The 27,920-nt window shown below is 43.5% G+C and overlaps 2 protein-coding genes across 2 annotated transcripts; both read left to right on the plus strand.

The window, feature by feature from the left end:
• Positions 1 to 1,993: 1,993 nt before the first annotated feature.
• neu1 (neuraminidase 1) lies at positions 1,994 to 9,520 on the plus strand (the record flags this gene model as incomplete). The annotated part of the gene is made up of 7 exons (XM_079232477.1): positions 1,994 to 2,077; positions 2,948 to 3,143; positions 4,825 to 5,087; positions 6,072 to 6,254; positions 6,830 to 7,049; positions 8,011 to 8,247; positions 8,343 to 9,520. The coding sequence occupies 6 exons, from the start codon at positions 1,994 to 1,996 to the stop codon at positions 8,229 to 8,231; spliced, it is 1,167 nt and encodes a 388-aa protein (XP_079088603.1). The 3' UTR covers positions 8,232 to 8,247; positions 8,343 to 9,520.
• Positions 9,521 to 13,235: 3,715 nt separating this feature from the next.
• prrc2a (proline-rich coiled-coil 2A) lies at positions 13,236 to 27,665 on the plus strand (the record flags this gene model as incomplete). The annotated part of the gene is made up of 16 exons (XM_079231574.1): positions 13,236 to 13,350; positions 14,463 to 14,640; positions 14,789 to 14,885; positions 15,001 to 15,082; positions 15,189 to 15,332; positions 15,656 to 15,888; positions 17,459 to 17,538; positions 17,676 to 17,827; positions 20,094 to 20,196; positions 20,329 to 20,515; positions 20,719 to 20,811; positions 21,044 to 21,593; positions 21,744 to 21,994; positions 22,274 to 22,607; positions 22,844 to 23,066; positions 23,334 to 27,665. The coding sequence occupies 16 exons, from the start codon at positions 13,236 to 13,238 to the stop codon at positions 26,374 to 26,376; spliced, it is 5,865 nt and encodes a 1,954-aa protein (XP_079087700.1). The 3' UTR covers positions 26,377 to 27,665.
• Between the last annotated feature and the right edge of the window lie 255 nt (positions 27,666 to 27,920).

Consider the following 27,920-nt stretch of genomic DNA (forward strand, 5'->3'; position numbering starts at 1 on the left):
TAATATTGTTGGCAATATACAGGCAGCAGTATTTCCTTTTTTGTTTTCATTTTTATTGAGCATTTTTATTGAGTTTATCAATGAAAACTTAACCCACAATCTCTTATCTTTAAATTGCATATTGTTGGTGTTCACGCCCATGTGTGTATGCTGAACATAATCACTTTGTATTTGTGTATACTTAGGGGGCAGAAAAATAACATTTCCCAAGATCTTTTCTTTCTTGAGTTTAACAAATATTTGCAGTTTAAGCAGAGATGCCAAGTTTAGAATAGTTAATCTCCAAAATGTTGAGTTGTTATATAAAGCTCTCATTTGACATACAGGAATAGAAGATGGGGAGGCCATGTCACATTTCTTTATTTTTTAAATGTTAGATTAAAAAGCCTGCGTTTTTCTGTGGTTTCTGTTACATTTAAATTGTTCACCTCTAAGACTGTAACCAACATAATTAAACCAGAAGACCATATCTCACATGATCAAACATATCTTACCTGCATTTTAGATAAAGGTCCATCGTGTCAACAAAGCTGTGATTATTGTATTCCCTTCTGCGTCCACATAGATCCCTTGAAAACAACAACTGTATTTCTGGCTGCGCAAACAGACCGTGGTGTATGCTACTTTCACCGTCAAATGTTCCTCAGCAGAGTTTCTTCTTTCTCTCTCTCTCTCTCTCTCTCTCTCTCTCTCTCTCTCTCTCTCTCTCTCTCTCTCCGCGTGTGACTAAGATCAGTATGGCCTCATGACTACAGGAATGTGGTTTCCGGGTTCACAGCTCTGGTTCACAGATTTTGTGACATAGACTAGTCTATCTTTAATTAACATTTTTGGAGAGTTTCCTGTTTGTTTTCATTGGCACCGTGTTGCTGCTTTATTGGAACTGTCACACATTAACTCATTAAATCTGAGGATGGATGTGGATCAATGGGGTCATACAAGGGATACACATTTAAACACATGCGTTTCCCCTACCACACATAATATGTACAATACTTTATACTGTAACACTGGATGGTTAATGTGTCATGTGTGGTTTTGGGAAAATCCCGCCCCCATCTGGATAGAAGTACTAAGTGTATTTAGCGTAGTACTCCCATGGTAATCAAAGAACACTACCAGAAAATGAAATGCATAAATCAAATGAAATACAGTTGTTGTTTTTCTTAATCTGCTGACAGAATTTATCTTTGCCTGATCTTCCCCCTCAGCAGAAATACATGTGGTAGGCATGAAGTATGGGGTTCATTAGATGTGAAATTTTATCGGAAGGTATGTTATGTTTTTTTTAATATTTATGTACATTCTTAATTTTTTATTTAAATTGAAAAAAAATGTTAAACCATCATTCAGCCGCTGCATTACAATAATGAGCAGCAAATAAAATAAATTATATTAATTTATTACAAATATCATTTTATTTATTTAAAATGTGTATAATATTCCTTTTAAGTCAGATATAGTTATATAGGCTATTATATTTTAACTATATATATGTATATATATATATATACATATATACAGTATATATAAAAAAATTGTATGTATATTACAATATATATATATATATATATATATATATATATATATATATATATATATATATATATATTTACACACACGTGTATGTGTGTGTGTAAATATTATATATACTAAAATATTATATATATATACATATACATACATATACATATACACACACATACATAAATGTGTGTCTTTATGCAATGTATTACATTTTGAGTATTAATCATTTCCTCTTTTATTTTGGTGCATGACGGAAAATAAGGACGGTCGTCATGTGACCGCCCTCCTTGGTCACATGACTTACTCGCTCTGTATGCTGCTGTGGTGTTTTGAGCTGAGGCGAGCTTTTCCGCCTTTGACTGTCCTTTTTTTGTGGATTAATTTCTAAACTCCTCTATACTTCTGTAATAACGGATGTTATTTCTCTGCCGGAATAAAGAATAAGTCTTCAGGACGTGAATCCGTCATGGAGACAGGAAGCCGACTCGCTGCACTGCCGCTGCTGCTCTCCCTGTTGTCTCTGTGTGTCTGTGCCTTCAGCCCTAAACAGGTATGCGCAGTCAACATCGTATCATACACATACGTAACAACACAATGTAGTTACCCTGTTGTTGGTACACGAGTTGGAGAAGCTGACAAAAATGTGGATTCAACTTGATTTCAGTGATCAAAGTGACTTGTTCGAGGCCACAAAACACTGCTGTGTGTCCAGCCTACGCATGCACTCACGTTTTAATAGTGAGTGGAGGGATGCGGTTTAATTTAAAAGTAGCGATAGACCTACCACACCATGAAATACTGGAAATATAAATGTCGTATCAGTCAGCGTTATACAACTACTTTACTTTACTATTATTATTGATACATAACATGTAAACTACTTTGTTATAGCTGATATAGCTCATTTAAAAGCTTTATATACACACCTTTGGGTAGCATGATAATGTATTCAAGTCAATTTTTTTTTTTACAGTTTTTTTCACATCACATCAGTGTTTCACTCATTTTCATGTATTTTACAGTTGTGCATTTGGCATTGGGAAATGTATTAATGTAAAAGGTACGGAGATAAAAAAACATTGCATTTTTATATTCTGATTATGTTTTGGTGTGTAAAACATTGATCTGAAACTTAACCAATAACTGTAGCGATTAAATACATGTAGTGGAATGCCAAGTACATTATTAAAGTATAGTGAAGCAGAAGTATAAAGGTCAAAATTATATAGTTCCACAAATTGGAAGCCTAAATGGAGCTCTTGCAGCCTGAAATATATCAATACAGTAAAAGCTTCCTGATGTGAAAGTGTGATTATCACCTGCTTGTGTCACCTGACTGGCGTTGCTCACAGATATTGAACTCTTTCACCTAGTCAGCCTCTCTTTTAATGTTTTTGTCTCGTCTTTCCTCGCTGTCCAGATTGTCCCTCTGCTGTATGAAGAGCAGCTGCTGTGGGTGAGTGGATTCGAGGGGGAGGTGAACACCTACAGGATCCCCCTGCTCAGCTTCACCCCAAAAGGAAGCCTGCTGGCTTTCTCAGAGGCCAGGAAGATGTCGGACCACGACTTGGGACAAAAGTTCATTGCAATGCGGCGGTCCACAGACAAAGGCAAGGGTGACCACGACAGGCATTGCATCAGACACACACACACGCACACACACACACACACACACACACACACACACACACACACACACACACACACACACACACACACACACACACACAGGTTATACGTCTATATTCAATCAGCACAAAGGGAGAGAAAAGTAGAACAAATATTTGCAATCACTCAACCGTACCTTCATTTTCTGTTTTCTTTTTGTGTCAAAACAGAACAAGAAACGTCAGTTACAACTTTAAGTTTTAAAAAGTAATGAGCAAGTTAATCAATAAACAGTATTTTCAGCCACGTTGACTATCGAAGTAAACAATTTTACCAAAAATAAGTACGGTCAAGTTCTGCTTCTTTTTTTTTCCTGAAGCTTTCAGCCACATGGTGTGGCCTTCATACGTGAATACAGTGTTGCTCAGTGAGCTAAACAAGCAAGTGGACCTTGTGATAAGACCTGGTTCGATTCAACGTAAACTTACATGAGCTAACATACAGGAAACATGTTACTTCCTAAAAAAGGCTGCAGAGGAAGAAGTAGCAAAGACTACAAAATGTCTGCATTATTAAAATTGGAGCTGGGTATAATTTGATACCAGGTTTCCTAAACTGTAGCCAATGTCATACGTTACTTTCAGTGCTGAAATCAAAACTATTTTATTCCAAACTTTACTTTGAGGATAATAAAAAAAGCCCTCGTTATGCAACACAGATCTGATTGCACATAAGATCAAAGTTGAGAGTATAAAACACACAAAACATAAAAGCATCAAGACAAAAACATTTGCATTTACGCCTTTGTCCAAACTGATCGTTTCTATAAAATAAAGACACATTATTTTAGAGGCATTTCTAAAAAGGATTTTAAGAGTGTACATGTTTGAATATGCATACAGTGACACAAAAAGTAATACACGGTGGGGCCAAAAGACAACTGGGGATAGACCCAAACTCAGGTAGACACGGGGAGTAAGAGAGACAGCGAGTGCAATTACTGACGGTGGCAAGTCTGTGGCAAGTCTGTAGCAAGTCTGTATTAAGTCTGTGGCAAGTCTGTAGCAGGAGTCAGTCAGGTGCCAGGACAGCAGCAAGCGAACGTCACTACTCGTCAAAGAAGTGCCAGTTGTTGTCACAGGAGTGCCACGACTAGTGAGAGACATGCCAATTTACTGGCAGCTGACTGACGCCTGCCACACGCTTGCCACTGTGGTGCCAGCGCCACAAGGATGAGAACTGGAAAATATCCAAAACAAAACTTACTTAGCAGGTGAGTCCAAAAATGTGTAACTGGAAAGCCAACATGCAAAACAACATGAAACAGGACCAGGTAACCGACCATGAGCACAAGGGAGAGGAACAGGAGCATAAATAGACGAACCAACACAATTACAACAAGAGACAGGGGGAAATACATGCATTGATCGCTGTAAAATAAATGGCTTGAATCACTACCTTACAGCAAAGTGTGCAAGAGAGGAGGAATAGAAAGAGACTAAAACCAAATTTAAGCATGAAAAAGGAAAATAAACTGATGTTGAGATGTTTGAGGGGAAAGTTGAATCCCCAAAATACTTCAAGGAATGTATTTTTATTTTAGAATATGTCGCAAACATATAGAATTTGGTGTAAAAGTAGTCTTGATTTATGTCTGAATCCTCTCCTGTTCCTGCTCCATCCCTCCAGGAGCCACCTGGTCCCCGACCTCCTTCATAATCGATGATGGAGCGCAAATAGACGGCCTGAACCTGGGCTCCGTGGTGGTGGACGAGGAACTCGGCTTGGTGATTGTGGTCTACGTCCTCTGCTTCAACCACTATCACTGCTCCCCGTCCAGCACCATGATGGTGGAGAGCGTGGACGACGGCCTCAGCTGGAGCCAGCCCAGGAACCTGTCGGTCCAGCTCGGAGTGAAAAGCTTTTGTCCCGGGCCGGGGTTCGGCATCCAGGTGAGACAGAACGGTACAGGACGACGTGAGAAGCTGCTGCTGAGCAGCTTCCTAGTTATAACGTGAGATATAATTTAAATTATGTGCTGTATTCACCTCACATATTGTCATTCATGTACAGGGCGAGAGGTTTTAAAGGCAGAAATGTCTATGGTAATCATGGTGAGAAGATCTGCTAAAAAACTGAGGTGTGTCATGCTGCTTTTATCAGCTGTAAAAGAAACCAGATTGGGCAGTTCTCTGAGGCCACAGACTTTTGTATAGTGTCAGAATAATATGGTAGAGTCTGTGTTATTGACCCATCACAGATGTATTGGTATAGTTGAAAAACAGTGCTTAATGCCACAAAAAAAGCTCAAATTTTGTTTGTGTTAAACCTGCAAAATGTTTACTTCTCCTAATATGTGCCTTGTTGAATTGTATGTTAGAAATAGAATACATTGGATGGGGAGCTTTTTATTTTTGTCTTCTTTTAAAAATAAAAAAAGGCACAATGAATGCATAAAAAAGTGACAGCAGCACATTTGAGATGTTTGCAGCAATAGAATCATTATATAATTGGAGGGTGTTTTTTTGTAATTGTGCAAATGAGTTGCTTATAGTCTGAGTTGAGCATCTGAATAGCTCAGGATCAGGCACTGTGGATATTTATTAGAAGATAATGTCTTTGTAGCATTACACATTACTTTGAACTTTTTTTAAGAATGATGTGTTATCTTTTTCTAGAGCAAAAACATACTATTCCATACTATAGTATGTTCATGTTGTTCTGTTTTTTTCATCATATACTATATAATCATATACTATACAAGTGTAGTTATTTAATCATGTTGTATATTATTCTTGCTGACAAGGTGTCACTCTTACCTTGTTCTTTTCCTGAATTTCCCCTCTGAGAGTTATCTTAAATCATTTTCAGAACTATATGTTTGAGTCTACACCTTTTTTTTTCATGGTGTCTTTTTTGGTGTCTTTGCACTACAGAAGCGCTACAACCCAGCTAAGGGGAGGTTGGTGGTGTGTGGGCATGGGACATTGGAGGGAAATGGAGTTTTCTGCATCCTGAGTGATGACCACGGACAAAACTGGTACAACGGCGCCGCGCTGAAAAGCATCCCTTACAACCAGAAGAAGAGGGCACAGGACTTCAGCCCCGACGAGTGCCAGGTACGTTTGCTGTTGCCTGCGGATCGCGTCATGCTCACTGCAGGAACCAAGAGGTTTGCTGAAAGGGACACTTCATGTTATCCTCTAACGAATCGCCTGTAGCCAGAAATACCAGGAGGGGAAAAAGGTGTACTCCTTTGCCTTCACGAGGATGAAACTTTATTGTAACGTCTCCAGCACCAAACAGCAGACAAAGTTAGCATTTAGTTTTTGAAGAAAGTCAAATTACTAGCAGTTAAAAGAGGAGTTGGAGGCATAAAAACAAACAAACAAACAAAGCTAAACGAAGATCGAGAGGATCAGAAATATGACTCCTGATGAATGCTTATGTTGCATTGTTTCTGCTGGATGTGTCGGTCAGCTTGCTATGGAGTTATTCTGCCCTCTAGAGGCCAAAAGTAACACAGCTGTGAAAATGTATGTTTTAAAAAACACCTGGCAGTTATCTTAACCATTGTGTGATATCTTCACTGCCGTGATACACAGTTGTCATAATAATTAATCAAGTACCAGTCAATGAATATTTAAATAATAGAGCATAATCGTCAAGCCTGGCCCTCTGTGCGCCCCTGCAGCCGGTGGAGCTGACAGACGGCAGCATCGTTGTCAACGTGCGAAACCAGAACAACTACCACTGTCGGTGTCGCATGGTGGTACGCAGCTTTGACGGCGGATTGACCCTGCCCATAGACAGTCTGTTCTTTGACTACGAGCTTGTGGATCCTGCAGTAGCAGCCGGAGCTCTGCTGAAGGACGACGTGCTCTATTTCACCAACCCTTCCAATGAGCAGCACAGTAAGAGCCGCCGACACTAACAGTCTCTTCTTCTTCCTGCCTAACCTGTGTCACGATGCCATTCTGTTTCAAATCAATGTCCCTCATTCAAAAGTACAAAATTACTCACAGCAAGATGTATTTACTTTATTATCATAGATATACTATTATTGGAATATTATCACAGACATATTAACACAGCATTTTATACATTTTATGAATATGCCTCCTCGCAGGCTATAGAAATGGCGGGAGGCATTATGTTTTCGGGTTGTCCGTCCCTCCGCCTGTACCATTCTCCATCCATCCATTATCAGCCGCTTATCCGGGGTCGGGTCGCGGTGGCAGCAGGCCCAGCAGGCCTCTCAAAACGCAACACTTTCCAGCTCATTCTGGGGGATTCTCACGAACACGATATCTCTCGAATTTCATCAAATTTGATCTGACTTTGGTGTTCAAAAGTCACTATGACCTCATAAAAGACGTTTTGGGCCATAACCCAAGAATTCATATACTAATTATGACAATTTCACACCCAGTGTCTCTTCGGATAAAATAATGAGTTGATGACGTTTTGGATAGACATGGTTGTAAACTGCAACTTGACAAGTTGGCAGAGGCATTCAACCATTAAGTACTCATTCTAGTTTTGATATGGCGTTTGGTTCTGTAATATAAAACAACGCAAGATATATTGTCACTTAAACGTGTGTTTTTTTTAATGATGAATATTAATATTTAAAGTAACTTGTAACTATAGCGATTAAATAAATGTGGTGGACAACATCTGCCCCTAAAATAGTGTAAGTACAGAGTAGGTTAGAATGGAAATACTTAACCTCAAAGTACCTGAAGTACCGTACTTAAACATTAGTAAATGTACTAAGTTACGTTCCACCACAGCGGCTGCTGCATGCCAAAACAATCAGTTTACCTCAGTATCATTAATACATGCGCTAACGTCTTGCCTCGTACCCCTCAGGAGTTAACCTGACTTTACGCTGGTCGCTGACTGATGGTAACTCTTGGGAGAAAAAAGCCATGCAGATCTGGGCGGGTCCCAGCGGCTACTCCAGCATCACATCACTGGACAGCGGCTCTGCGGACGACAAGAGGTACATCTTTGTCATCTACGAGAAGGGCTACAAGAGCTATGAGGAGACCATCTCGTTCGCCAAGATCCACTTGTTTAGTGGCCGGTAGAACACGTGGGAGGAAGGTAAGCAGGTACGATGCAGGACAACTCATTGGTATACTGTTTAATCTGCCTCCTGTTTTAATTGTTTCACCTTGTGTTCGTCTCCCAAATTCCAGATATGTTGGCGCGAAAGGGAAAAAGAGGAAGCTGTCGTTTACTCTCAGGAATTTCTCAGAAAGAAGAAGGAAAAAAGACATTTTAAACTCACTTCATGATATTGAGAGTGGGAAAATGGGATGCTCGGGACAACGAATGAACAGTTGTGTTGGGGCTGTGTCTCAAAATATTATTTTCTTTTTCTTTTCTCTACAATTACCACACCTGAACCAAGCCACATGTCCATGTTCCAGTTTTTGGATATGTTACTCGCCGTGTGAGAAGATATGAGCAAGCAAGAGACTTGCTGTTGTCAGGACTTGTCATGCTGTTTTGAGGCGAAAATACCACAGTAAAGTATCACATCACAGTCTTTCACGACGAAGGATAATAATGACTTTCAGTAGTTTGAATACGGTGTTAATACAATATAGATTCAAGTACATCTTTTATTCTATTCCTTTAATCTAATTCACCTGAGTTGCTGTATGTTTGACACTGGTATGAAATCATTTCTATTTTTTCAAATAATATAGTTTCATACTGAAGTAGCGTACTTTCAAATGTTCCATGGGCCTGTGCTTGTAAAGTATTGCTTTAATTAAGAGGGGAGTGTGCCAGGAATTAAATGCTGACCAAAATTGTTTCTGCCGTTTTAGAACCAGAAATTGTGTAAAAAGAATGTGAATCGCCGAATGTGATTTAATATTGGAGTACGATTTTAGTAAAATGCCGAGTTAGATTGAATGTGTGAATGAAGAGGTAAGTACATAATGTAGCCAAAGTATCCTCACCCGAACTTGTGCAGAATGTATTATAATATTTTGTCGGAACTCCACGCTCCTTAGATGGCCCATTTCTTTCCAGAATCACCATGTATTACAAGCATTGTACTTGGGTTACACTACACTATACTATCTGTAGAATGATTAAATTAACTCTTAACATGTTTTGGGCAAAGCCAAGCTGATTTGCAGTCATTCATGATTTGATAAAAAAAATCCCAAATTCTCCAAAAATTAATCGTCAGTGATTACAACACAGCAGACGAAATGGGTTTTAATGGGAAACTGCTTTTAACAAGTGTTGAAGAAAGATAAGAAAATCTGAAAAATGCAGTGACATGAGATCATTTCACCTTACCAGTGTCTTCTGACTTCACTTTTATTGAAAGTACTTTAAAAAAATAAAGAATTTAAATGAGTGTGCTGATCATTCCAAAAGTTTTTCGGATATTTATATTCAAGTAAATATTTTATTTTCAATTGAAGATTTTACTATTAACTTGTTAATGGCACTCGTCTTGCAAATCAACACATTCCCAGACATTGTACAAGTATGTGTGACCTGAGATACCCTCTTTGTTTTGACAACAATGCTCTCTCCTTCTCTGTTGTAGATTTAACTATTTCACTGCAGTTTTTCTTTGCTTGCCAAAATATAAAGTTGATCTTTCATCTTCATTCCTCACAGTGTATTATGACAATCTAAAGATGGTGGATAAATTAACATTTTGAGTGAAAAAAAAAACATCCGTTTAAAAAATCCACACTCAAGCCACGAGGATTTGATAATTGCCCTATTTACGTTTATTTCCACGCGTTTTTTTAAACCAACATAATTAGCGACAGTAACGCTCATGCTCGAGGTCCCAAACGGCTTCCATCTCACGACGTTTCCCAGTAGCCGTTGACGGCTCTTTAGATGACAGATCGATTCCAATATTACACTTTTCTTTCTCCCGTTTCATTTATTTTTTGGGAAAAAAGGAGTGCAAGTAAGCCGATTCCCTTCTCTATCTATATAGTGCTGATAGTAATTATTACGCGCGATCTGGTGCAAAGACCGTGTGTGTGTGTGTGTGTGTGTGTGTGTGTGTGTTTGTGTGTTTGTGTGTGTGTGTGTGTTTGACGATGCAGGAGGATCACGGCGCTTAGCTAGCTGGGTCACTTGCTAGAAAGCTACGCGATAGCTTAGCTAACCTCATTCTGCGATACAACCTCGAGACAAGTCGGGACAAGACCAGGTCAGTGGCCGGGAAATGTAGCATGGTTCACGCAAACACCGAGTAGTTACATTGTACTCGAGCAGAAATCACAAGTGCCCTTTGACACGGAATTAGCTTGACGTTACCCGAGAGGATGTTTTGTGGAAGGACGGTCTTATCTTTGTGGAAAGTGTCTCGGTTGTTATTGCTAGTGTGTCGAGCCCATTAGCCGAGCTGAGTGGTGAGCTAGCGTGTTTATTAACGTACATCAAAGGAGCGACTGTACGGGTGTGTGTTTGAATAACCGGACTTGTTTTCATGTTCGAGCCACTCGGTCTTGTCGTTGGTAACGTTACATAATGTCGTGTATCGGCTACAGCGACCCACTGAGCGCTATAACGCTAATGTTAGCGGATGAACACGTTAGCCTGGAAGACACCGAGCTGGTGTAGCTCGAGCTCACACACTGTCAATTAACACCGACGGTAGTTAACTGTTGTCTGTTTCAAACGATGTTTTTCAAAACGATAAGCCTGTATTCGCCCATAATGCTAGTGCATTGTAACCTTTGCTTTATGATGGCACGTAGACTTAGTTTGAGCCAAGTTGTGCTTCACAACCGGTTATATTAACGTTAAAATGCACCGGGCCTGTCACCGCCGCCATTTTGTTTTGTTCTCCCAATAAAACCTTTTTTTTGCGTTGCCCTGTGCTTCCTACGAACCACAGAGTAGCAACAACGTAGCAGCAACCACAAAAGCGTTCAGTCTTGATGTCGGTGTGTGATTCAAAACGTAGTACCTCCACACGGTTGAAGAGCAAGAAGCTACTGGTACCGCAAGGTGTCGAGAATGCATTATAAAACATCAACGCAGTCCCCCTCCCAACGTGAACACCAGGGCCTTGTGTTAGCTTTCCGACGTTAGCACTGGAATACAGATATCTTTGTACGTCTGTAGCTTCGGCCGTTTATGTGTATTCATATTTATGGTCATTACAATTTCTGCTGTTTCCCCCATCCCTAACACATGCTCGTGTTTATCGTTGGCTTTAGCTTTTTAAGGCCCCTTTCTGGTATATATTCCTGCAGTTATGGCTTGGTAGTGTAGCTGCTGGCCCCCGTTAATCCCCATACAACATGCAGTTAACCAGCCATCCCACGACCTAATTTTCTAATCTCATCTCGCCATTGAGGCACAATGCAGTGCTGCTGCCGGTATTCAGTTGTTCATGCACTTATAGTGACATGCGTATTGCAGACATCTTGCGTTTTGTCAATATGAGGATTATCAGTGCGTAGTGAAATGCAGTTGGCTTAACGTTCGGGTCGTTTAGTGTTCATTGACATCGGGATCCTTTAAATCTGATGGTTTGGCTAAAACATGGTCACACCACTGCTCATCACATTGCTGGTATGACCCTGGCTGCAGCTATCTATTAAATTAGACTTGTTATTCAGCTCTAAAATATGGCCATGCACCATATGGATTGGCTTGCATTCTTTCACCACTTCATTGAAAGCAAGTGGATGTAATTACTAATGTTATTTGTTGCATAATAATCTGAGGAGAATAATCTGTTCTCAGTAATTGTTCCTAATGGAAGTTGGATGGAGTGGGGGCAGCTGTTTGACCTGCTGGATACAGCCAAATCCCTCCGAATTGGACAGATGTCATCTATGTGTTTTATTGGTGTGCAGTAAAATTAGTTCAAGTTAAAGGCCTGGTAGTTGCCATGGAGCCAAGGAAAGGCGTAGAAGAATATCATTTATCATGTGTTGCCATAGAGACCATGGCTCCTTTCCTCTTTTTTTGTACAGAGTTTCCTGTGATGAGGTGTGTAGTCATGCACTGCACTAGGTCTGTTCACATTAAACTGTATTTATGCTGGCATGACGCTGAACCTCTTCTAGCTGAATTGTGTGTTAGGAAGAAGATGCTTGAGTACTTCCAGTGCTATTCCACCTAACAAAAAGCTGACGCAGAACCAGAATTTATTCATTGGAAAGCTGCACATATTTCGATGTAACGGCCATGATAACCCTAACACACCTTTCATAGTGTATCAGTAAGAATTTGGCTGTCAGGACTGTCCAGTAGGTAAACGGTGCAAGCAGCATGGGTGGAGCAAAGTAAATGGTGCTGATCTATAACAGCCAAATACGAAAATGGCCGTTATGTAGTCTCTGACTTGGCTTAACATAAGTATTCTAGAAGGCCTTTTAATCTCAGATTCTACAGTCATGTAACTTGTAAAATCCACATATTGTTTAAGTTGTTTAACTTCTAAAATTCTTTGAATTGTCAGCCAAAATGTCTTTACTAAACTGGTTAATGTTGAATGTCACAAATGGTCTTTTAATTTATTTTTTTAAAGATGGTATATTGGAGGTTAATGTTTTAAGTATGGACACATTAAGAGGCGTTTTCTCTATTATTATTATTATTATTATTATTATTATTATTATTTTATATATTTAACTTCTAGATTTACATAATTGAGGTGCACAATGATCAACAGAAAATGTGTGTAGTTTTATGGACTGGCTTTGTGATTTGGTGCACAAGAGAAACGGCATCAGTGTGGAATATACAATTGTGTAATGCCACATATCTGGTTTATTAGTTGATTGATTATTTGTTGAAATGGAGGAACATCTCTTCTATCATATGACTTGTACCACATAAATTCAGCTGTCCAATCTCTTATTTGAATCTGAAGGATCACATTACATTTGTTTAGGCTATGTTGATTTGCAAAATAGTTTCTGTTTTGCTCGTTGTTTTAAATGCTTACCTGTACAATCCAAACTTTTACTCTCACTTTCTGAGTATAGCTGGTGTCAAATCTCTCGATCTCTGTCTTTGCCTCCCTCTGTCATCTCTCCAGTCTCAGGGCTCACCATACTCAATGAGCGGACAGCGCAATGTCAGAGCGCTCTGGGCAAACTGCAAAGGGGAAGGAAGGCAAAACCAAGTATGCGTCTCTCAACCTGTTTGATACATACAAAGGAAAGAGCCTTGAAACACAAAAGCCTGTTGGTGAGTATCTTGGTTCTGTCTGTTCCAAGCTGTCATTGTCATACATTCACTGTACTGGATTGGCCTTTTTGTCTTTCTTCCCGGGGTATTAGTTTTCAATAACTCTTGCCACTCAGACTCTGTTTACGTTCTGCCACTTTTGTTTTGTCACTAGATGTGTGACCTGTTATGTAATTAATCAGATCAGGCGGAAGAAACAGATCTGCTACGCACAGCTGGATTTACCCATAGGCTGTGTGATTAAAAGTGCCTGGCTCTGCTGTGTTGTCTCCTGACACAAAGTACCGCAACTTTGATGCATTAGCCCGCTGTCTCCCTAATAGCTCTGGTGCTGATTTCCAATACAGGAAATGGATGATATGCTGTATCTCTCAACTGCCTGCCAACCTGGTTTTGCTGATGCTTTTCATATTATTTAGGGATCAAGGATATGTATTAACTTTTTAGTCGTACGCCTTTACACCTGTCTTTCTGAGAAAAACAAATAACACTGTCTATTAGACTGTTTATCATCTGTAGACATATACAAAGTATTCATGCATGGTCTAGAAGGTGACTGGCTTTCAAGCCATGACATGTCAGTGGAGCCTGGGAGCCACTGACCCTGACCGAAGACAGAGGCTTACTTGTGGACGCTGTTTGACTTCTTTGCTGACTCTCCAGTCGATGTTTTATTCAGTAGCTCCCCACTTGATCTAAGCAGCTGTCCCCGTTTCCAAACTATAGACTTCCTCATCCTACAGAGTGAAGCCATGTACTGCTGCGGTTTCTCAGAGCCTCAAGGAAACAAATGAGGGATTGATATTCAGCACAGCTTCACTTTTCTTAATCTGAAGGCTTTTCCATGCTTCTGTGAGCATCACTTTTCTAATACTTATCCATAAACTCTAATTGAAGTGGGTTAGCTGAAGGTTTTTAATAACATCTAGAGGATTTTTATAATCCATATTCATCAGACTCGCCAGACTGGAACTATCAAGCCACTAGCCTTGTTGGTTGTTCAGCATCCTAATTCTGTCATCAGCAACCTCCTTGCACCCAGAAGATTGACTTGGTCTCAGGTTTCAGTAGTCCATCTGTGCTAATGACCTCCTTTCTGTTTCCCATATAAGTTCCCCCCCGCCATGGCCTGCAGTCTCTCGGTAAAGTTGCCTCCGCACGGCGTATGCCACCCCCTGCCAACCTGCCCAGTCTGAAGGCAGAGAACAAAGGCAACGATCCCAACGTCTCACTCGTTCCCAAAGACGGCACAGGATGGGCAAGCAAACAGGAACAAGCAGACCCAAAGAGGTGAATGACTCCATTAGAGTCAAATTAATCAAACACATTTTCAACTTTTACTCGTTTGGTAGAGTTAAAAATCCCTTTTAACGTTCTTCTTTTTGCTGAGGCTCTTTTGTTTACTAACTCTTGTTTGTTGCGTTTTTCTTTCTCTAAGTACCGATGCATTGTCGGCACCGCAGCCGGAATCGCAGCAGCCTGCGGCTTCACCGACACCTGCACCGACCCGCCCGAGAACCCCGCCAGTTTCCGAGGTACAGATCATCCCAGTAAAATGAACGCAAAATCACTCTTGACAGTTGATAATGGAGATCATTTATGGCGGCCATAGTTGACCGTGTGTGTGTGTGCGCGTGCCCACCCTCTCAGGTTCTGGCCGCAGCTTCAACCCAGGCCGTAGGGGCAAGGTCCTGGGCACAGGCCAGTGTTACACATGGAACACAAGGGGATGGTGAGTCCTACTTTTTGTATATGTCTCATAAGAAATATACTGGAATAAGCTTTTCCTTACACATGGCCCTCTCTTAAAACACCAACATCACACGCTGTTTCTACAGGTGGAAAGGCATTAAACCTACAGTCGCCATTCTCTCGCGAGGAATTTCCCACCCTGCAGGCGGCTGGCGACCAGGACAAAGCTGGCAGAGAACAGGGCACTGCAGATCAGTTGTATGGGCCCGGACCAAACCTCCGCCCCCAGAGTGAGTGCCCACTATTAATTGCCTATTAATTATTAATTCATTGTTGCAAATGCACAACACGAGTGTATAAATATTGATGTATTTCTATGCTGTGGTTGGTATGCGCTTGCCAACACCAAATTGAATTGGGAAATGAGGAAAAATAAACAATTGTTTCCCACTTAATTAACTGAAAATAATTTTGTACTCCAGATAAAGCAGCTTATTTGAAAGGATGTGTTGTCTTTCTAAAGTGGTTTTTGCATATCTGACCGTATTTCATTTTTAAAAAGCATTTAAAACATACTGACCGTTCTGCCCTCTCCTGTGTTCACTGTCCTCAGACGTTACAAGTTGGCGGGACGGTGGGAGCCGCGCCCTGGCGCCCACCCTGTCTGGGGAGGGGGCAGTGGAGGGTGGCACTGCTGGGGCTCTGGTAATGGATGGGGCAGCTGGGTTCCCCCTTCCAAATTCTCAGTCCCATGGGCCACCTAGGAACCCTCCCGCAGGCAGCCCTGGCTTGCTCCAGCCCCCTGGGCCTGGGTTCCCCCAATACCGAGGGATCATGCCTCCCTTTGTAAGTTTTCCTGTTTGGTTTCAGGCAATGTTCGAGTGTATGTATATATATATATGTATATATATATATATATATATATATATATATATATATAAGTTTTTCTACAGGGCTCGTATATATATATTTATATATATATATATTTTACTTGTGTGCCGAATTTGCTCAGGCTGCATCTTCTTTTCATGACATTTGTTATTTTAATATGATTCCTGCATACGTCAAAGGCAATAGACTACTGCAGCAACTAATGAAGCAGTCAACCAAGTTAAACTTCACTCCAACATGGCGACTTGCCAACTAGATGGCAAATCGGATCTTTGGTTTTAACACTCTGGGGTCATTTTCTAGATTTTACATAATTTTTAAATTTCCTTTTTTTAAAGTCACTTGCATATGATACATACATACAAAAATTACAGAAGAATCTCAGCTATCTATATAATGAGGCACCATTGGCACAAGTGTAAAGAGAAAATATGACTAAAGCTGAAAAATGTAATCTTGATTTTGGAAATTGTTCATATTTGTTGTGAAAACATAACTTTACTCATGTGGTATAGCGGTTTTGGTGATGGAAATTGGTTTACCAAAGGTCTTAGGTTCACAAAAGCAGTGGAATATATGAATAAAATGGTAGACACATGTAGATAAATGTCAAAAACCAAATGTATTATTATATGGTGGGGATGATGAGCTGTGGCTGGCTTTGAGGCCTGCTATGGTGATGTGTTGGCAGGCAGACGGACAGGGAGACTGCTGCAGCTGCATGTTGCATGTTGTCCTCTGGACCCTCGGAGCTCTGAATCCACTCTGTAAAATACATTAATACTAGTCAGTATGAGTTCACTGAAAGAAAGTTAACGGTGATAGAGACAACAGTTGAGTATGCACTGTTCAGTCGTAGACACAGAAGAGACATCCAAAACGGCGCTATCTAGTGACGTGCTAACGCTACGAAGATATCGTCAACAAACAAACGTTAGTTACGGTCTTACAAACACATAATGGAGGTCCAACACTACTGGTCGTACTAAGTTCACTGTAAGAAAGTTAACGGTGATAGGGACAACAGTTGATTACTCACCGTTCAGTCTCACAGAAACGCTGTAGCCAGCTATCTGGCCCGTTAGCTCCGGCTAGCTCCGGCTAGCTCCTTGTTAGCGAATCCTCCAGGCACTGGAGCTGCGCCGTCAGTCCCCTCCATTATAGCTTTGCTCAGGACTCTTTGCTTGGCATCTTCTGACTCACATTGAAGCTTTGCACACGTCGTAAGACACGTCCATGTACAGATGCTCAGACGCGGAAGTGGAAACCATATCCGCCAGATTTGAAACCATATCTCTGTGATGTATTATTGTGATGATATAATTTTATTAAAAACTTAAACACCTGCCCGCCCGCAACGCCGTGGGCCCCGCCCCCAGAGGGTTAGCAACTTTTTACAATCTGATTTAGATTTTAATATATAATTGGTCACTACCAATGCCATGCATTTTTCATGTCCTCTTTAAAATAGTTCTCCTCATTATATGATTAGTTAATTGTATCTGAACATTTTATTTATTTATAGATGTACATGCCCTTCCCGGCCCAGTATGGCCCTCAGGGGCCCTTCAGGTACCCGGCACCTGGGGAAGGGCCTCCTCCAAGGTATGTTCTTTGACAATACTAATTTTATGGCTTATGTTGTGCTACTTTATTTCAGTTTATTTACCTGGTGAATCCCATTTTACCTGTCATTTGTTTTTGTACCTTCAACATATCACTCACCTCCTCCCCTCTTTCAGGTTCTCTCGTGGGCAGAGTGGTCATGACAGCAGGGGTCAGGGAGGCCCACGTGATGGAGGTGGAGAGGTTGTGAAGCGACCACCTATCCTAAAGCAGGATGACCTGAAGGAGTTGGACGAGTTGGATCATGATGGAGATGACGGCTGGGCAGGTAAATCAAAAAGCTTGTTCACAGATATGCAACTACCGTAATTTCCGGACTATAGGCCGCATATATATATATATATATATATATATATATATATATATATATATATATATATATATATATATATATATATATATATATATATATATATATGCCGCACCTTCTCATTCTTAAAAGAAAAAATAAATTGTCCATGCACTAGTCGCACTTGTCTATAAGCCGCAGGTGTCCCCGTTGAAACATGATATATTAACACAGCAAGATGTTACAGGAACGATTTTTTAAAAACTTTTAATTAAATAAATGCCGGTAACATCCACAACTAGTACATACATACGGCAAATGCTTTTTTTCAGAACAGTACTAAAGTTGTCTTCAGTATCAGAATTGAACAGCCTGAAGGTTTGTAATTACTTCGTCACACATTTTTTCGGCGAAAATATAGGAACCTACCAGAAAAAGTAATTGATCGCCATCGTCCTCCTGTGCACAAACAATTGAAGTCCTCTTATTTAGTGTCGGAATTAAACAGCCTCAGAATTGCTTCATTGCACTCAGTCTCTCTTTCGTTTGCGCTCTCAATGTCACTTTCCTCCCGAGGCAAATCCGCTGTCCTCCTTATCACGCAGCAGTCCAGCCTTTCGGAACCCGTTGGTGATGGTGGATTCTTTGACACTGCTCCACGCTGTTAGGATCCACTGGCAGATTTGAGAAAAAGTTGCTTTTCGCATGGGGCCAGTTTTTGTAAAGGACTTCTCGCCGCTCGTCGGAGGAAGTGACTTTGTGTTGTTGATGTTATGCTCGAGTGGGGCTGCTAGTTGAGCTTGTTAGCTGTTACGCCGGAGCAACTGTTAGCGAAGAGCCTGTTGCCAACTCGGAACAGTAGTGCAATAAACCTGCAAGTTAACGCAACCAACGTCTGCGAGTCGTTTCTGCGGACGTTAGACTACGCCGTAGTCTTCAACAAATCAGATCTTTAGTTTGACAAACTGGGCGGATTCTTTGACGTGCAGGGCCTGCGAGGTGGCGTAAATGTAGGATTGGTCAGCGGGCCAGCGTGACCATTAACATGCGCTGTGATCAATCAAAGGGGCACAAAGCTACTAGAAACTTCTAGCTGCTACCTAGAACCTACCTTGCTGGTGGATTTACTGATCACTTGCTGGTGGATTTTACTAATGACGCCTTTCGCACAGAGGATTACGGGCATGTGGTGAGTTAAATGCTTGCTGTGTTACTTAAAAAATAATAATATGCAGTCGTATTTAATCATACACCGGTTGTTTGGTGGTTATTTGGACAACAAGGGTGCACAACATCGCGAGCGCTCCGTCATGGAACAGTGGCCGCGCATATCCTTCTTGTCAAAGGGATTAACATAGCCTGATGATTCCAGCCACGGGTGGGTGCTGGCTGGAGGTTCTGTTGGAGGTTCTGCTGGAGCTGCATCTGAGAAGGCAGATGGTGCTGGAGAGGCGAAGGTTCACGGGGCGCGCGCGGCGTGTTTTGTGACTTTACAGTTGCTAATAGTGGGAAATACAAAATGGTAAACCATATGTCTCTTCTCATAAGGGTTACGCTATTGTAACAAACAGCTCCGCAGGTCGGTCCACACCGTGTGACCTCCATGCCTGTAATAGTGCAAAGAAATCGGCCGTATAGCAGAGTGAGCGTCTGCTGTCCACACATGACAGTCTGTATGAACGCGCCGTGTAGTGGGCAGCGCCGTGTTCAATACATGCACGGGTCAGACAGGAACTCCCGGGACACTTTTTTTCATCTGATGTGGACACACGTCATTGAAGGCCTTGTTCTAAAACCTAAAACACTGCACTATGGTAGTTAGCCTATTTAAATCCATCAATTAGCCGCATCGTTGTAAAAGCCGCAGTCTCAAAGCCTGCGGAAAAAAGTAGCGGCTTATATGCCGGAAATTACGGTAACATGTATATCTTGAATCAATGTTAATATTTTGTAAATGTAAGATGGAACAAAAATGTTATTGGTATATATGAGTGGAACATTTTCAGGTTAATGATTAATGAGGGGAAGGCATAGTGGTAGCGAGTCAGGTTGATGCTTTCTAACGTTTCAGATGATTCTGCATATCCTATTTCCTGCTGATTCAAGCAGAGTCAGTCACTGTGATCGGCTCTGGAGGAGGAGAGGTTGGAGGATTGGGTCCATAAAAAGTGAAAGATGATTAATAATGTGCTGAATGGATTTTTGTTATAAACATGGTTCTGATGGGATTTGTTTTGCTTAACAGGGGCTCATGAGGAGATTGATTACTCCGCCAAGTTGAAGTTCAGTGATGATGAAGGAGATGAAGAGGGAGAAGAGGAGAGAACCGAGAGCAAGAATGACTCGTGGTATGTGACCAAGTACATTCATCATGATATCACTTCAGATTAAGACGATACAGTTGTTGTTTTTTTGCATCAATGTGATTATATTATAAAAGCTGCTATAATTAGTTTAACAAAAGTTGATCTTGTCCTCAGTGAGCAGCAGAGGTCCCAGGATGCCCCTCCTGCAACCTCTCGCTCTCGAGCTTCAGACAACGGCGGAGATAGCCGCCGCACTCCTCCCTCTAATGCTGACAATGGCCCCCAACCCTCCAGCAAGCCAGGATGTGCCGAGGAGGGAGGCAGCAGCCGGGGGGGTCAGGGAGCACCAACCAACTACCAGGTAGCGTGCTAACCAGTAGCAACAGGTGTTGCCTAAAACAGGCAGTGCTCAAGCTGTGAAAAGATGCAATGTCTAAAAACAATTTGGACATTCTGTTGAGCAAAGACTTGTGGGCAGAGATGTGTTAGTGTATGTGTATGCTTGTTTTTGTCAGTGTAGATTACTATGGAGGAGCATGGCTAACTGTGTCTGCCTGTATACAGGGGCGCAGGCCTGGATTGGGGGCTCCCCGGGAGCAGTCCTCCCCCCCACCAGGGCCGCTTCTTGGACAAGGGCCTTACTCCTTTTACCGACAGGTAGCCATCTGTATAGCGCCTCATAGACAAATCATTTCTATCATTATCCCATCCACCGCCCCAGGTCTTATGAAAAAGTCATCTTGAGTTTTAAGTTCGCTTTTTGCCTCTTGAGTTTTGTTTTCGGTTGATGTAATCATTCGTTGAACATTTTTCTCATGACTATTTTAGTAATGCTATCTATAGCGTTGAAAGCTGCATGATGAAGCAATCATATTTTCTAACTGTTCAGGACCGGCCTCAAAATCAGGGTGCCTCTCAAGGCCCGGCGAAACCTGTCCCTAGCCAGCTTCAGCCAGCACCAGGAGGCCCTTCTCCTCCTGCCCAACCAGGCCTACTGGTCCCTGGACCCCAGGAAAATGATGAGGATGAGACTTGGCGTCAGCGCAGGAAGCAGTCCTCCACGGAGATCTCTGCTGCTGTGGAGCGAGCTCGTCGCCGCCGAGATGAGGAAGAACGCAGGATGGAGGAGGAAAGGCGCGCTGCCTGCGCAGAGAAACTGAAGAGGCTGGATGAGAAGCAGCAGCAGCAGCAGGGCAGCAACATAGGAGGTGGCGGAAGCAACTGTAAAAGCCCCAGCCTGGATGAAAACTCTACAGCTGCCCCAGCAGACAGCCCTAGTCCATCTATTTCAGCATCTGCCTCCCCCAACATCAGCCAGCCCCCATCCCCCTGTGTAGACCCTGAAGAGTCTCCACTGCTGGTTGTCCAGCCGGGGTCCAGTCCTGGAGTCGGTGACCGACAGCGAGCCAACAGCAATAGTAGCTATGACTCCAGTGCAGGTGAGTTTCTCAGGTGTAAATTGCTTGGATCACTAATATGTGATTTGGCTTTCTCGACACCTAAAGTGTTTTAATATGGCATTTCAAATAAAGCGTCCATGTCTTGTTGAAGAGCTTTGATTCAACCTCTACAACCTTGTCTTGGTTCAGAAGCCCAACAGTGTCCCCAGCCGATTGTGTCGCAGCCACAACAGCCTACGCTGGACGTACCTTTACCGGGAGAAAATAAGGAAGAGACCATGAGCACTCCTCACATTCGTGCAGGAAGTGAAAGAGGAGTGGACTCAGTGAAGATTGAGAACATTGGAGGGGGAGCAGTACGTCAAGCCGGTGGTCCTCCTGGCCAGGGTTACTCAAAGTACCAGAAGTCTCTTCCACCTCGATTTCAGAGGCAGCAACAGGTTAGGATCTGTACTTGTTTGTACAGGTATTTCTTGAATGTCATTTGCATTCTAGATGTATCCCTCCCGATGAACTTTTTTTATTTTTTTTATATATATATATATATATATATATATATATATATATATATATATATATATATATATATACAGATTAATACAAAATTAACCACCACAGCTACATCTTTTGATACTAATGCATTTATACAAATGTCTGATATTTCTGTTCTTAAACATCCTGGGTGCTATGTTTTCTGTTTCACATGTATTTCTCTTCAGGAGCAGCTCATGAAGCAGCAGCAGCAGTGGCAGCAGCAGCAACAGCAGCAGCAACAACAACAACAACAACAGCAGCAGCAGCAGCACAGCCAGGCTTCACAAAGCCAGCTGTCCCCCCAGCCGCAGCAGGGTCCTTCACCAGGTTCAACACCCCAGCCGGGGCCCGGACCAAAGCAGGGTGGACCCATGTATCAACCCAGCAATATGGTCCGACCTCCACCACTGCCAATGAATTTCGACCCCCGCTGGATGATGATGCCCTACATGGACCCCCGCATGATGCAGGGCCGCCCTCCACCTATGGACTACTATTCAGCAGGCATGCACCCATCAGGTGAGTGGATGGGACATTATCATTTGGATCTAATGAAATGCTTTGAAGATATTACAATCAATCAAAATGTCACTGTTTCAAATTATGTAATACTACCATACTACAGTGTCAATAGTTCAGGTGTTAGTGCATTAGCACACAGGTGGAAGTGATTACAGTTTAGTAACAAAATGTCTTGTTTTGTTGTCAGTATCTGTGTAAATATTTTCTTTAAATGTATTTATTTACTACTCCAGGGCTTATTGGGCGTGAGCGGTCTGATTCGGGGGGATCTGGTTCAGATCCCTTTGACAGGCAGCACCAGCACCCAGGGCACCCTCATCGTGGGACCCCCCCTATGGATCCTAAACTGGCCTGGGGGCAGGAGGTATTCCCTGGTGGAGCGGAGGGCCGTGGGCTAACATCACCCCTCAGGCAGAAACAGGCTTTGGAGGATGATGATGTAGCCAAAGGGCCCAGGTATGGATATACAAGGATATTTAAGTTTAACACATTCTACAGTATGTACTGAGAACAATGTTAAAGGTTTTCCAAAGTTGGTATTTATTTCAGGGCTTTTTAATGGATTTATTAGATTGTACAGGTGTAAATAATACTGTGTCCAACCTCTACATACTGTCTATGCTCCAAATACAAATGATATGGGTAAATGGGTTATTTTGTAATATGGGTGAACTGACCCTTTTTAATTTGACGGATTAATTCAGTATTCGTTCTATATCCTAGGAGTGACACTCCTCCACACCGCATGCGGGAGGCTGGATTGGGACCCATACAGCAGCCCACCGCCACCTCTGGGACATCCAATCAGACACCACCTCCAGTTGGAACTCAAGTTGGGGCCCAGGGAGGCAGCCACCCTCATCACTACATGAGTGGGCGGGGCAACTTCAGCAACTTCCCTGACCAGGGTGCAAGGATGCATCCCCACCAGCAGCAGCAGCAGAGGGGGGAGAGGGGAAATCAGCCGCATGGCTACACCCACCAGGAAGAAGGGCCTCAACGAGGGTCTCAGCAAGGACAAATATGGGGAGCCCAACACCCTCACTACGATCGCAACGGTCGTAGCGATCACCCCCCTGTTGAGAGCAACTCTCACCTCCACCACCATCACGGCCACCACCCTCAGCAGCCTCACTTTTCTCTCCACCCCCACAAGCCAGAGAACAGCCGAGACAGAGTTGTTGAGGCCCCTGCTAAGAAGACAGACTCTTCTCCCCCGATCCACCAACCTTCACTCTCATCCTCCTGCTCTTCCTCCTCCTCCTCCTCTGCCAGGGAAGATGGCAATGTTAAAGTTGCCCATCATCATCACCCATCCCAGAGAGAGAGTGAAGCTGTCGTTGGGCACAGTCGTAGTGAAAGAGGCAACAGTGGCAGTGCTAGCAGTAGCAGCCATGTGAAACAGGAGAAAACTGGGCCGGCAAATGCTCCCCATTCCACCTCTAGCCCACCGCCCTCTCAACATGGCAGTCATACTCAGCAGCAGCAGCAGCAGCAGCAGCACCCTCATCCTCATCCTAAATCAAACCAAAGAGGTGGCCGGGAGCACAAGACCGAGACCCAATGGGGCCCACGGCCTGGCAGCAGCAATACAGGTGGTGGGTCCTCTCATGGTAGGAGGGCCAATGCAGGAGGTGGAAACAACTCTCGTGGAGGGGAGGATTCCTCCAACACTCCATCGGACCACAAACCCTCCCATCAGACCGGAGGCAGCAATGCCAACAGGAGGGCTGGCCCCATTAAGAAACCAGTGCTGAAGGAAATTAAGAGGGATGGAGGGGAAGCTGATGGAGAAAAAACAAGCTTTGGGAAAGAGAAAGAGAAAGACGGTGGCCAACCCACCTCCATGAAGCAGGAAGCCTCCTCCACCTCCCAGAACACATCAGCTCCATCTAAAGATGAACCAGCCCAGGCAGCTAAACCCAGGAATGCTGGAAAAGAACGATCCACAGGAGGTGGTGGAGGCGGGTCTGGTAGAGGGCCAAAAGATGTAGACGCCACTTCAGGTTTTTCAGGGTCCTCCTCCAGAAGGGACCGGGACAGAGACCGGGACAGAGACCAGGACCGCTCCTTTGAGAGAGGAGGGGGCCCCTCCCACCACCATGGCGTTCCTGCCAAAGGCAGCAGAGCCAGTCGCGGACGAGGGGGAGAGTTCTATGGGCGTGGCCGTGGTTACCGTGGCACCTACACGGCCGCTGCTGGCCCCACTGGTGGCAGTCGGGGCAGAATGGGTGGCAGGAGCGGCAGAGACTACCGCCCATCTGTTGGCGGTGGACACCATCATGAGGCCAAGGCCGAGGGGGGCGGTGGCAGGCATGGTCAGGATCGGTCCCAGCATAACCCAGCCAGGGCCAGGAACCGAAGTGAAACCCGCAGTGAGGGTTCAGAGTATGAGGAAATCCCTAAGAGGAGGAGGGAGAGAGGTTCCGAGACTGGCAGTGAGAGTGGTGCAAGTGACCATTCGGATAAGGAAGACCACCATAAACCCAACACCAGGAATGGCTCTGATAATGCCAACGCTACTGGCAGCAGTAACATGTCGGCTAGAGGTTCCCAGGCCCGGATCTTCACTCCCAGGGGTGTGCCCTCTAGAAGGGGCCGAGGTGGAGGTAGTGCAGGAGGAAATGTCTACAGAAGTGGTGGCAATGTTGGAGGACCACCTGGGGGACACCGGGTTGGATCCAGCTCAGCATCTCACGGTGGGTCCTCCAAGTCATCAGCCTCGGCTCGAAAGCAGCAAGGCCCGCCACAAACCTCTGGGCCCAAAGACTTTGGCAGGGGAGGAAATGGAGGAGAGAAGAAAGACAAGATAGCTGAAGCAAGTCAAAGTCAGGGGTCCAATCCCCCTCAGCCGTCTTTGCCCGCTGCAGCTCCTGTCCCCTTATCTTCCACTGAAAATGGAGGAGTTTTGAACCAACAAGCTTCAACCAACCCAACGCCAAACTCTGGAGGGCCAAATGCACTCCCTCTTCCCACTAACCGTGGGTTCCCTCCCAGTGGGTTTGAGCGACCACCTAGACGTCGCCGTCACGGGCGATCCCAGCATCAGCAGGATAAGCCCCCCCGCTTCCGGAGACTGAAGGAGCGAGAGAACGCCGCACGAATCAACGGCGAAGTGGGGGTCATCGGGGGAGGAAGGCCCTCCTCTCCAGCCCTGAATTCAGTTCAGGACAGTAACGGAGGAGCCCCCATCTCTGCTCCTGTGATGGGCAATGCTCAAAATGCTAACCACAACACCACACTAACGGCCAACAATAACAGTGGGGGCGGGCATCTTAACAATGCAAATAGTCACCACCATCACCACTACAACCAGGGCAACGCTGGGCAGACCCAGCACCACCACAGCCATGGAGCAAAGTCCCCTGACTTCACCAACCAGAACTCGGACCAGGCCAACGAGGAGTGGGAGACCGCCTCCGAGAGCAGCGACTTCACAGAGTTCAGAGACAGGGAGGGAGGAGGAAAGAAGTCCTATTCTTCTCACCATCCCCACCACCTGGGAAGGGGTGGTGGTGGCGGCGGAGGTGGAGGTGGAGGCGTGGTCGACCGTGACATGACAGGAAAGGAGCCTTTAGCTAATAAAAGAAGCTTCTCAAGCCAGCGTCCTGGCATGGAACGACAGAACCGGAGAGTCAACCCTGGAGGAGGCGGAGGAAGAGGCCCACGAGGGCCGCCTGGTGGCGGCTCTGGCGGACCCGGTAATGGAGGTGGCAACCGCGGGGATCGGCGTGGCAACTGGCCCTCTCCGAAAAATAGGAAGTGATGAAATATTTAAAAACATTTCAGATGAACCCCACCCACATTAAAACCACCCTCTCACATCTAATCCCTTTTTTGATAATTACTTCATGGCTTATCTGTTGGCATCCCTAATCATATTAGTGCATTGTACAGTATATGGAGATGGTATTCAAATTCACTTTAGCCCCCGCCCCCTTTGCATCAATCTACTATCTACCGTCCGTTATTGTAAATTTCTCCGTTTGTTACGTCTTGCGCTCCGTTCAGTTGTGCCCCTCCCTTCCTCCCTCCCTCCCTCAAATCTCACCCCAGTTGGATTTGACGAGCATGTGGTTCTGCAAATGAGAGGTGCACGTTGTTTTGTCAGAGGATATTCACACAAAGCTCCACACACACCCATACAAGCACAAATATGACATCTGTACAAACACACGGAACACATGCAGTCATGTGAGTGCAAAAAGAAAACATTTAAATTGGCAAAAATGTTTGGATTGGGCAAATTTTTATATTTATGTACCTGTGTATATTTCTACCACACTTTGGCCTTGGGTGGTATTAGGTAGTGCAGTTCTGCATTACTTCCCTCACAAAGGGAAAGAGTGCAGCTTTATCTTTTAACAAGAACAATGTACCATAACATGTTTTGTTTTCTCTGTGTCTTTTTTTTCTTTGTCGTTTGGTTGAGTTGCAGCCTCTATGAAATGTTAGGGGTGTGTGTTTTTTTTCTTTTTCTTCTTCTAAAAAGCAGGTCATTAAAATACCCCTTTTTTTTATATCTAAATTCCCCAATTCCTCCTTTTACTGACTTTTTGGTCTCCTACAAACTATTTCCCTGAATACTGTGAGTGATAGGACCCATTGAAGTGCTACTGCTCAGTTCTCCACATTGTTGACCTGCTCTGACATTTCATTAGATATTGGTTGGTCCTTTTTAGGAAATGAAGGCTTTTTCTGCCTCATTGTAGCGTCGTCCTTACCCTGCAGAAGTTCTGCATAACGCAAAGTTTACCCAAGTTTTATTCTGTCATTCGTGAGCTTTGTTTACCCTATGAAGACTGTAATTGCTAGCTTAATGGCTTTATTTTAACATCCATTCTTTCCTCAGTGACTCCCATTTTTATGGGAACACTTTTTTTCTTTTTCTCTCTGAGGATGAAATACCTATCGATCTTGTAAGTGGGGGGGGGGAATTGTAAAATGAACATGTAGGTCATGATAGAATAAAGAAAAGTTTGACTTTCATAAAAAATGTTTATGCTTCAATAGGTATTTGAATATGTTCTAATAAGCACTCCTTTTAGTATAACGAAAACCCACGGTTGCCGTTTTTTTTCTTTTCCTTTTTGGATTTTTTTTTTTGTGTGTGCAAGTTACATGTGATGCAACAGGACAGGTACTCTGTCTGGGCCCAGAGTACAGAGCCAGCCCGAGTATTGTACCATTATACCCCACCCCTTTGTGCTCTTGTGGAGACTCCTCAACCCAAGAAAGAACTACTACCAAGAGCTCCTTGTCTGAGGCAGTATTTTTCAATGTGCGTGTTCTCGGAACAGCTGTTTTAGT

This window comes from Taurulus bubalis (assembly GCF_910589615.1).
Source record: "Taurulus bubalis genome assembly, chromosome: 16".
Taxonomy (NCBI): Eukaryota; Metazoa; Chordata; class Actinopteri; order Perciformes; family Cottidae; genus Taurulus; species Taurulus bubalis.